Raw genomic sequence first — 10,942 nt, forward strand, 5'->3', positions numbered from 1 at the left:
AACTGCTTTCATTCCTCAAGGCTCAGCTCATTGTGTTACCCACTCCCTAAAATGTTCTCCAATTTTCCGAAGAAGGATTGATGTCTCTGTGAGACCCGAACAATGGGTCGGTTGTCCGCCCTAGCCCTCGGTTTCTTTTTCTTGCTACAAGATCTGTCTCCCTGCCTTGTCTGTGAGCTGACCATACCTGGTCATTGCTGTATCACCCACATGCTGGAGGCGGAATTTAATAAATAAGTCTTTAGAAAATAGACAAATGTTGAACAAACGCACTTATTGACCAGCAAAAGATCAATAAATATTGAATCAAACAGGTCCAGTTCTGCAACTGACGACTGCCAAAGTCTCAGCTCATGTCTTTCTCTACATAGGATATTTGCCTAAATACAGGAGACCCCAATGGCTATCTCCTGTGACAGGAGGACCCCCTCCCTCAAATTTCTTGGCCAAGTTAAATACATAATTTTAAAAGGATATAGATGAAATATCAGCTATCGAGTCACAATAACTAATGCATCAACGTAGTCACAAATGCCTATTCAAAATGCTTTAAATTACAAAATAATATATCACTTTAGAAATAAGGCTTTTCGGGGCGCCTGGATGGCTCAGTAGGTTAAAGCCTCTGCCTTTGGCTCCGGTCATGATCCCAGAGTCCTGGGATCGAGCCCCGCATGGGGCTCTCTGCTCAGCAGGGAGCCTGCTTCCTCCTCTCTCTCTCTGCCTGCCTCCCTGCCTACTTGTGGTCTCTGTCAAATAAATAAATAAAATCTTTAAAAAAAAAAAAAAAAAGAAAGAAGGCTTTTCTCCTTAAAAACGTTCCATAAAACAATGTTTGCAAATGCTTGCCTTTCGAACATCACTCTTTTCTCAACAGTGAAGATACGTTTTGAGTCTTCCAACCTCTCCACCTGTGTCTAAGTTGTCTGAGCTACAGAACTTTCCAGACCCGTATATGATGCTGTCCTTGGACAATTTATCTCGGGCCAGCAGCTGTCACTTACCCACGTAATATGAAGACACTGTATCTCTGCCACTTGCTCCCTCATGGTGTTCTTCTTTAAAGAATTGTATCCAGCATCACCCAATCCTTGCAAGTGGGAAATTGTGCCCTCAAGCATAATTACAAAATCTGCATCGATTTGTTTATTTTTGTGTCGATTTGTTTATTGTTTTGGTGTGTGTCTAGATGTACACAAAGCTAGCACATTGACTGAGAACATTTTGAACTAGTGTGTCTTCCCCAAACAGCACTTTGTTTAAAATATTTGCTAGATTCCCTGTACTTTGAGAGACTTTGCAAGGACTCAAAGGGCAATTTCCTCTTTCCTAAGGAGAAATTTTGTCGGGGGGTGGGGGGGCCCTCCGGGGGGGCCCTCCCCTCATATTTTGGTATATATGGTCATTCCTTCCATATCTTTTTTTCCCTTCCATGCACTTAAGCACCAAGTCCTGCCAATTTTTTTTTTTCCCTCAGTGATGTCTTCTCACTCATGTCTTCTTCCCTTTCTATCCATACCGAAGTCACAGCCCTAGACCTTATTCCCATCAGAGAGACCACTGGTGGTTATCCCCCAATATCTTCCTACCTCTCCTTCTCTGGTAATACCCCCCACTTTCGAGCTGGATGTGTGATGGGCTGGAGTAAAGACCATGGTTCCCAGTCCTCCCTTCTTCCCAGAGTGACTACATGCTGGCCAGTGAATGGCCGCAGTCATGGTATGTACAACTTCTGGAAAGTGTCCTAAAGGAGGGATGCGGGATTGACCTCCTTGCTTTTTGCCTTCCTGCTGGCTGGAATGAGAACATCCTGGCTGGATGCCCAGCAGTCATATTGAACCATGACCCACGACGGACATGGAAGCCACGCTCTGTGGTAAAGTGAAGCACAGGAGTATTGGTCTCTGACCCCACTCACATTTTGGACTCACCGCCTCCAGGCTTCTAGAATGCAAGACAAAAATAAACTTCTTTCTCTAAGCTGCCATTATTTCAGTTTTTTCTGTAAGTTGGAATGGAACGTCAGTCCTAATTAATAGACGTTTCCAAGTCTCGCCTAGTGAATCCATTTAGCACCAGTGCTGAATTCAATCTCCCCAAAACACTATCATGCTTATCATGTTCCGGCCCAAAAACAGCCAGTAGCTTCCAACTTCCACATGCCTACAGGATAAAATCTGGAGTCCTTAGTTTAGCATTCAAAGCCATGTTATCTGGCCCTGGGTTATAATGCTGACCTCTGCAAGTCCCCCCACCTACCCCACCAACACACACACACACACACACACACACACACACACTCTCACACTCTCTCTCTCTCTCTCTCTCATTAACCCTTCAGCCGCATAACCTTATACAATGTTTCTTACTCTCTGCTGGTTGGATTGAGTTTGTAACAACAGACACATGGGTAGGTGGTCACCCCCTTTCAAAATGAACTGTGAATGGAAAGAACCCAAATGCTCCTTAACAGCAGAACAGATACACTGAGGTAAAGTCATACATGGGATATTATACAGCAAGAGAAAAGAATGAATTACCACTTCATGCATTAACGTCATAAACTTACAAACAAAATATTGAACAAAATAAAATTCAAAGTGGACAAGGCTAATCTTCCATCGTAGGAATCAGGGTAGTGGTTACACTCTGGTGTCCGTGTGCAGAGGGAGGCATGAGGGGGGTTTGGGGTGCTGACAAAGTTCTACTGATTCATCAGAATGCTGGTTACACAGTCATGAAAAGTAATCCTGCTGTATCCCTAATTGTGGCTTCCAAAGTCCCATAATCTTGCCTTCATGTGCCCAGATCAGTGTGCGTTCTGGGTTGTGCCCGTGCTACCCCCACCACTGACATCATCACTGCCACCAACTTCTGACAACGGCCCAAGCCTCTGGAATCCAGCCCAGCCCTGCCTTTCTCTCTGAGTCCCTTTCAGGGTCCTGCCAGGTAAGGCAGTGATGGCCGTCTGCCAAGCCACATGGCAGGGTTCAAAGATGACCTCACAGTCTGGAGCTCCAAGTGGCAACTGGTCCCTTGGAAGGGCCTCTCTGGCGCTGTTTACTAGCAACAGTGACGACATACTCCATGCTCCTCGATGCTTCAGCCTCCCTCCTCCCACCTCCCACGACCCTCCCGAGCTATCCTCACAGGCCTGTGACACAGGGCAGCCCTCCTGAGCGTCCCTAAAGACAGGGAGTCCCAGGAAAGCGTTCTCTTGAACACGGTGCCACAGACCTGAGGGCTGGAGGTCCCGGGGGGAAAGCCCTAGAGACTCTGACCCACATGACTGGTCTTGAACTCCACCACTCACCCCTGAGTCTTAGCATGTCTTCTGTCACTGCATGCCCGGCTTCACACCCACCACCTGGTGCCTGCCGGCGTTGACACCCATCACCCCTATGGCCTGCTTTTCTTGAGACCCGAGCCTGTCTCTACTCCCCTTACCAGCCGCACCCCGGCCTTACTCCTGGCCTTCTTTTAGGCACCCGTCAGAGCTCTTTCCAGGAAAATTGTGGGATTCCCTTCTAGAATCTCCAAAGACCCTCTTATTTCTTTGCTATCTTTCAAAAAGCAATCATCTGTTTTCCTTTTCCTTAAATCTTGGGCCTCATCACAACTACCTCTTGCGGAACAGAGATACCTGGTGCTTCCTGTTGAGAGCTTAGGGCATGACTAAGAGGAGGGAGACCCAACAGGGCTGGACGCTGTTACGGCGTCTCCAGTGAGCGAACCCAGGCCACACGGGCTCCCATTTGCCTGGGTCTGGATGCTAGGAGCAAGGAACTCTGGAGCCCTGATTTATTTAAAAAAAAAAAAAAGAGAGAGAGAGAGAGAATCCTGGCAACTAGGAGGCCTAAGGTGGAATTCTCATGGCAGGAATAAAAGTATGGACAAGAAGTGAAGAGCCATAGATCTCTGCATTCTTAAGTGGATTCTCCTCCTCCTCCTCTTCTTCTTCTTTTTAAAAGGTTTTATTTAGGGGCGCCTGGGTGGCTCAGTGGGTTAAAGCCTCTGCCTTCGGCTCAGGTCATGATCCCAGGGTCCTGGGATCGAGCCCCGCATCGGGCTCTCTGCTCAGCGGAGAGCCTGCTTCCTCCTCTCTCTCTCTGTTTGCCTCTCTGTCTACTTGTGATCTCTCTCTCTCTGTCAAATAAATAAAATAAAATCTTTAAAAAAATAAAATAAAATAAAAGGTTTTATTTATTTGACACAGAGAGAGAGAGAAGAGCACAAGTAGGCAGAGCAGCAGCCAGAGGGAGAGGGAGAACCAGGCTTTCCGCTGAGCAGGGAGCCCGATGTGGGGCTGGATCCCAGGACCTGAATGGAAGGCAGGCGTTTAACTGACTGAGCCACCCGGGTGCCCCTCTTAAGTGGATTCCAAGGGACCAAGCTTCAGGGGCTAAGAAGAAACTTTCCAGTCCACTGTCCATAAACCCACTGTGGTATCTTGACATGGTTTTATGAAGCTGTCCCTTAGAAAGCAGGCAGGGAGAGCTGTGGAGGAGTGGTCTCCGGACTGGAAAACCCCAGTTAACCACATGTGGATTATCTGACCCCGTCATATATCTGCAGAGAGGCTATATTCCTGAGTTGGGGAGGAGGTGACTGCTCAGAGGAACTCCTTGCTTTTTCTGGAAAGGGAGGTAATAGAACTCACTACTTAGCTTTAGGACACGTCTAGAACTGTTCTAAGGACTTTAATCCTCACCCTGAAGGTGAGGATTTAATCCTGCCCTGAAGGTATTAACATCTCCACTACACAGATGAGGAAACTGAGGCATAGAGTAGTTGGGTTACTCCGAGGTTACCAACCTAAGAGCTTCACAGCTAGGGTTTGGACCCAGGCAGGCTAATGCCAGATTCTATGACCTTGACCACCGACCCCCACAGCCTCCCCTCTTCTGGAAGGCCCATTCAATGCACTTGGTGCAGATGCTTCCTGGCCCCCTGATTCATGACAATTTGGAACTTGGTCAGTTGGGTTAGTTCAGGTTGGGGGGGGGGTGTCTATTCCCGAGAAGCTACCTCCCTGGGCGTCCAGTCCTGGCCACCTTGTCTCCCCCCCAAACTGTCCGGGGTTTCTAGCAACTACCACAAAATGCCCTCCGCTTTTTCTCCCTTCTCCACATGGAGAGACAAGAGAGGACCAAGAACAAAATCCAGATAACAGGGCATGAAAATACCAGCCGACCGAGGGGAGGAATCCGATTCGATCTGGCCTGCCAGTAAGAAAGAAATCTCACTGGATGCCCGCTCAACAAGTCTCAGCCTCCCCGTCCCCGCAGCCATGGGAGCCCAGGTCTGGAATGCGCGCCGCGGGGCACAGCGCCCCCACGGGGCACTGCGGGTGCGCCCGGTGCAGGGAGCGCGCCCCGCTCGCCCGGCCCCAGTGGCCAGCCTTCTCCCCGCCTGGGGGGTCCCGGCAGCGCCGCCCGCCGCTCGCGCGCGCCCAGCAGGGTCGGGAGCCACGAGCCCCTGGGCGGAGGGGGCGCCCGGCCGGAGGCGCCGCGCCAAGCCGCAGGCAGGGGCCGGGGCTTGGCGGGCACGCAGGCCTGGGGCAGCGCCCGCGTGCGCCCGTCCGCCCGCGCTCTGCGGGTCGGTATGTAGGTCTGTCAGGCGGTCGGCCGGTCTGTCCGCGCCTCGGGGCGGCGGGGCCGCGCGGAGATCCCCGGGGAAAGCGCGCCCCGCTCACCTGCAGCCGCCGTCGCCGCGGGCGCCTGAGCAGCGAGACGGGCGCAGCCACCCGGGTCTTCGTCGCCGGCCTCCTCGCCGCTCGGGGAGGCGCCGTTCTCCTCGGGGGTTGCTCGCGGGAGCCGCGGAAGAAGCCCGAGCCTCGGCCGCTGTCTCCTCCTTCGCCGCTTCCTCCAAGTCCCATCCCAGAGCGCTCCCCTCGCTCGCTGGCTGCCTGCGAGGCTCGGGGCCAGCGCGGGAGGGCGGCGGGGAGGCGGCGCCGCGGCGAGGGTGGGGAGCGGGCCGGGCGGAAGGAGGGGTGTCGTCTTCGGGGATGGGGAAGGCGCGGGAAGGGAGCGGCGGCCACTGCGGCCCCACCCTGCGGGCAGCCGGGGAGCTGGGCACCCTGGCCGTGCGCCCTGCCTGCTGCCACCCCGCTCCGCTCGGTCCCCTCCGCCAGCCCAGGCGGGCTTCGGACTCCAGGGGTCCGGACCGCAGACTCTGAACAACAGAGGCTCTGGGGGACTTGGCGGGGTAGGGTGGAGGGAGAGCATCTCCTGAGGGAAGGGAGGCATGGCAGGGGTACTGTGTCCTGAACTTGGGGTCACGATCTGCAGGAGGCATTCATCGATGATGGTAATGAAGAAAAAGTGGTGAGAATGGGGATAATTGGTGACAAGTGCCAGGACCTGTCTTGGCAGTGCCCAGAACATCCCACCAGTGCCAGTTCTTATTCACAGAACGTCCACTGGCCGGGGACCAGACCAGACCGGGGTGGGGTGGGGGGAGTAAGGATGCCAGGACGGAGAGGAAACAAAGTTCCTACTCTGAAGGAGCAGAGAAAATCTAGTTCAGACAAGACTTTTGAAATTATGCGGGAAGATATTTCCAACTTTATAAGGTGGGAGAACATGACCTTAGAGGTCCCCGCAGAACTTCGGAGGGATGCAGATGACAGGATGGGACCCCGGCATGGAAAGGGCCTGGTGCCAAGCATCTCCTGACCAGCCCCCATGAGAGGGCAATGTACACCAGGCCAGCACATCTCCTAAGGATGGCTCCAAAATTCTATCCCCAAACCACTAACCCAACACAACCAGGTCAGGTTTTAACAAGCTATGGGGGAGAGGCAGCAGAACTAATGAGTTTCAAAACCTTTGGAGGTGCCAGAGTCTGATAATTTAAGTGCTCTTGGCTGCCTTTACTCCTAACCATCTCTTCTATTTTATGATCGAGTTGGTTTCTGGAATATAAATGAACACCATATACAAAATCAATTCCTTAGAAAAGCTCCAGGAGCAGGGAGTAAAAATTCCAGTCATAAAGCGACAGGTTAACATACTCAAACCATCAGGCAACTCCATCGTGCCATACTGCAGAGAAAGAATCTTGGATTCATGTTCCTTTGTTCCCCTAACCTGCACCTTAGGCCCCGGGGGCACTCTTGACTGCCTGAGCAGGTCAGAAATCGTTTCTTTGTTTATCTCTGGGAGGAGGTAGGTAGAAGTCAGAAAGCGGAGGAAAGTCTTCAGGAAATGTTTGGTCTCTGAGGTCTTGGATCCCACAGAAGAAAATTCTTCCTGAGTCTGGGCCAGTGAAAATCCCTTAGGAGTTGGGGAAGTTGAGTTGCAGTTTCTGGAAACTTGCATTTAAAATGCGTTGCCTTATTCCAAGACACCAGTATGTCCAGTAATTTATCAAGAAAACAATGGCTATTCCGAAATCCTTCCAAATTTTAAGGAATTCTAAGTAAGTAACTGATTCCAGGGACTCTAGGATATGCCAACTAAAATGGGTGTTTTTCTCCAGGGAATTCTGTCAGAATTCATCAGAATAGGAAATTTCTGTACGAAGCACTCCTGGGGCCAAGTCAAATATGTCAATGAGTTGTTCTACCTTGTGGAATGATCCTCAGGTCTGCCAGAAAAAATGAAGCGTACGTGAGCTCAGTGTCCTGAAATATCAAGTCGGAAAATATAGTGCCTTCACTTCTGGTCACCTTCTAGGTGAATGCAAGTTGATAACACCAGAGGCTCTCGGGGAGAACCCAGATTTACCTTTTCTGCCAAAGGCCTTGCTACCAGCTTAATGTACAGAGAATCTTATTCAGAAGAAGTATGGGTTTAAGATTTTCAGTTCTCATGCAGGCAATCGTATGCCCACAGATAAGAATGAGAGCATGTAGTATCTGAAAGTTCAAGAGTTAGTTGGAATGGAGAGCCATCCAGATTCATTATACCTGGTAGCTCTACCGGGTTCAAACCTCAGCTCTCTATCTCCACATGTGGTCTATGGTGGCGTAAGGACTGGAGTGAAGGGGACACTATTTGACCCAGGGCTCACAATCATGACTAACCTCATAGAGAATTTTGACGTATGAATTCATCTGTTCCTTATAAACATTAAAACTTTCTGTTTTGTTTTGTTTTGCTTCCTAGAGGGCAGACTGAAATGAGACTATTAAATGGGAAGGGACCAGAAACCAAAGAGCAGACAGGTTGGTCTGTCATGGGTCATAGACCCATAACCTAAAATAAACCTTGTACTGAATGGGTGAGGAGAAATGTAGAATTGCGGTCTCTCCTCCCTTACACTGTGTTTCTCAGTGACTGATGAGGTTTGAGTTCCATGTAAACTGTTGGCAAACCAACGCCCCCTCCCATCAAGGAGAAGGGCAAGATGTCTTACCTAGGAGACACTTCCCATTTGGGCCAGCTGCCAGTTGGTTGGGACTGGAAGTTAAGAGAGGAGCATTGCGAGGCGGTGGCTGGGTTTGTACTCCAGCCCAAGGCAGTGCTTCCTCCTGGGTGTCCCATCAGCATGGACAGTCAGTTCCATGTCCAGAAGACCCTCCTTGAGGACAGGCTGGCTGATGGTACTCTTGACCCAGGTGAAATGATTTCTATAAAAAAAACAAAAACAAAAACAAATTACTACCCCACCTTGGAAAGACAAGATGAAAGTGATCAGGAAAAAACTATAGCCGGTTGAAATTTTATTTAGAAAAACAATATATGTTTTGAAGAGGACTCACATGTTTATATGTGATCTTGAACTTGGGCCCTTTGCTCCTGAGGGCAGGGACCAGGCCTTCTGCTTGTTTTTGGATATTGCCCTATGCCACACAGTGGAGGGGAATGGGCTGCTATGGCCTGAACCTGGAGTTTAGAGCCTTGTAATGTTTGTGAAATCAGGTTGATGAGGCTACCTGTCAAAACCCAGAGATAATAGCAGGACGTGGGGAGTTTCAATGCATAGGCAAGAGCAAGTGGAAATCTGACTTGTTTTCTTGGATACTGGCAAGGCTAAAACACTGCCTATCTTCCTGGAGACTAGTTTCCCCTTTCGAGTGGAGGATATGGACTTGCTATGGATAGAAGCATCATTCCGCTACTTCTTTCATCCTTAAACCTAGGAATTGCACTAAGTAGTCTGCTGTTAGAAGCCAAGAGCCTCGGGGCACCTGGGTTGCTGAGTCTGTTAAGCATTAAGCGTCAGCCTTTGGCTCAGGTCATGATCCCAGCATCCCAGCACGGAGCCTGACATCTGGCTCCTTGCTCAGAAAGAATCTGCTTCTCCCTCTTACCTACTCATGTGCTCTCTCTCTCTCAAATAAATAAAAATCTGAAAAAAAAAAAAAAAAAGCCAATAGCCTCATTCCTGTGACACTCAATTGACTACTTTCTCTCAATGCCACTAATAAACCAGTGTCTACGTTGGTTGTCCGGTGTGAAATCAGATCGCAAGATCCTCAGGCGAGGACTGTGTGTGTCTGTCCTACTGAATCCTCCAGGATGCTAACAGAGCTCAAAAATGACTCAAGTATAACAAAAGTATCAGAAGTCAGGACTTTTCCATGTTCTCTCTTGCGGAAGAAAATAACTGGGATGTGGTTATTACTGGGGTTCAACAGAAGGGGAAACACTACAGACAGTCCAGTGGAAAGAATAAGGCAAAGCACCAGGGAGAACCGCAATAAGTCATAGATGGGGAAAAAAATCAGAGGTAGTGAAACAAAGTGACCAATTCGGTTGGGAAAGCAGTCTTTGAAAAGAAGCAATGGAAATGTCTTGACTCATTTAAAAGCAAGAATGGACAAAGCAATTCCCAAGTACAGAAAGTGCCAGAACATTACTGGCTACGTGTATACTATACGAGAAGGCAAAGAGGTTGAGAAGAGGATGGAATAACCAAAGTTTTAAAGAGTTGAAAATTTCTTTCAGTTAGAGCAAAATGTCTAAGACAGCTCAGCATCCCTGGGCAGGACTAATGAGAGAGCCCTGCCTAGTACTGCTTCACTGTTAGCGCCAGCCTTTGCATGCGAGCAGAAGAATACTGTCAGAACCATTGCTGAAGATCAATTACAGCCACACTCAGAGATACTGGGAGTGTGATTCCAGATCGCTGCGGTAAAGCAAGTAGCACAATAAAGGGAGTTGAGCAAATTTTTTGATTTCCCAGTGCATATAAAAATATTTTTATATATTTTTTAACCCACTGAGCCACCGGGGTGCCCCCAAATTATATTTTTTAAAATGTTTATTTAGGGGTACCTGGGTGGCTCAGTGGGTTAAGCCTCTGCCTTCAGCTCAGGTCATGATTGGAGGGTCCTGGGATCAAGCCCCACATCAGGCTCTCTGCTGAAAGCAGAGAGCCTGCTTCCCCCTCTCTGCCTGCCTCTCTGCTTACTTGTGATCTCTGTGTCAAATAAATAAATAAAATCTTCTTAAAAATAAATAAAAATGTTTATTTAAATTCAATTTAATGAACATATACTATATTATTAGTTTCAGGGGCAGAATTCAGAGATTCACCAGTTGCATGTAACACCCAGTGCTCATTATTTCTAGTGCCCTTGTTAATGCCCATCACCCAATTACCCCATCTCCCATGCATCTCCCCTCCAGCGACCCTCATTTTGTTCCCTATAGTTAAGAGTCTCTTATCATTTGCCTCCCTCTCTGTTTTTGTCATATTTTATTTTCCTTCCCTTCCCCTATGTTCGTCTGTTTTCTTTAATTTCATATATGAGTGAAATCATATGGTATATTTCTTTCTCTGACTATTTCGCTTAGCATAATACCCTCTACGACTATCCACGTGATTACAAATGGCAAGATTTCATTATTTTGATGGCTGAGTAATATTCCATTGCATATTTATACCACATCATCTTTATCCATTAAAGATGGATATCTTTATCCATCTGTCAATGGACTTCTGGGCTCTTTGCACAGTTTGGCTATTGTGGACACTATTGCTATAAACA

General features: G+C 48.8%; 2 protein-coding genes across 3 annotated transcripts in view; both read right to left on the minus strand.

Annotated features, from left to right (window-relative positions):
- Positions 1-5,961, minus strand: part of MATN2 (matrilin 2) — a 130,767-nt gene extending 124,806 nt beyond the window's left edge. Inside the window, exon 1 of one of the 2 annotated variants that reach the window (XM_047725846.1) lies at positions 5,696-5,961. The gene's annotated coding sequence lies outside the window, so the exon portion shown is untranslated. The remainder of the gene's footprint in view (positions 1-5,695) is intronic. The other variant, XM_047725845.1, reaches the window with a different exon arrangement.
- LOC125097248 (collagen alpha-1(I) chain-like) lies at positions 5,258-7,037 on the minus strand. Its single transcript, XM_047724871.1, has 2 exons — positions 7,016-7,037; positions 5,258-6,174 (listed from the first exon to the last, which is right to left on the minus strand). The coding sequence occupies exons 1-2, from the start codon at positions 7,035-7,037 to the stop codon at positions 5,258-5,260; spliced, it is 939 nt and encodes a 312-aa protein (XP_047580827.1).
- Between the last annotated feature and the right edge of the window lie 3,905 nt (positions 7,038-10,942).

The sequence above is a fragment of the Lutra lutra genome, chromosome 4 (genome assembly GCF_902655055.1).
Source record: "Lutra lutra chromosome 4, mLutLut1.2, whole genome shotgun sequence".
Classification (NCBI taxonomy): domain Eukaryota; kingdom Metazoa; phylum Chordata; class Mammalia; order Carnivora; family Mustelidae; genus Lutra; species Lutra lutra.

Excerpts from the sequence above, each read along its gene's own strand:
- LOC125097248 (XM_047724871.1), bottom strand. The coding sequence starts at position 7,037 with ATGGAGTTGCCTGATGGTTTGA. Across the intron at positions 6,175-7,015 it reads GGAGTTGCCTGATGGTTTGA|AGTCTGCGGTCCGGACCCCT; the intron begins GTATGTTAACCT and ends TCTGTTGTTCAG.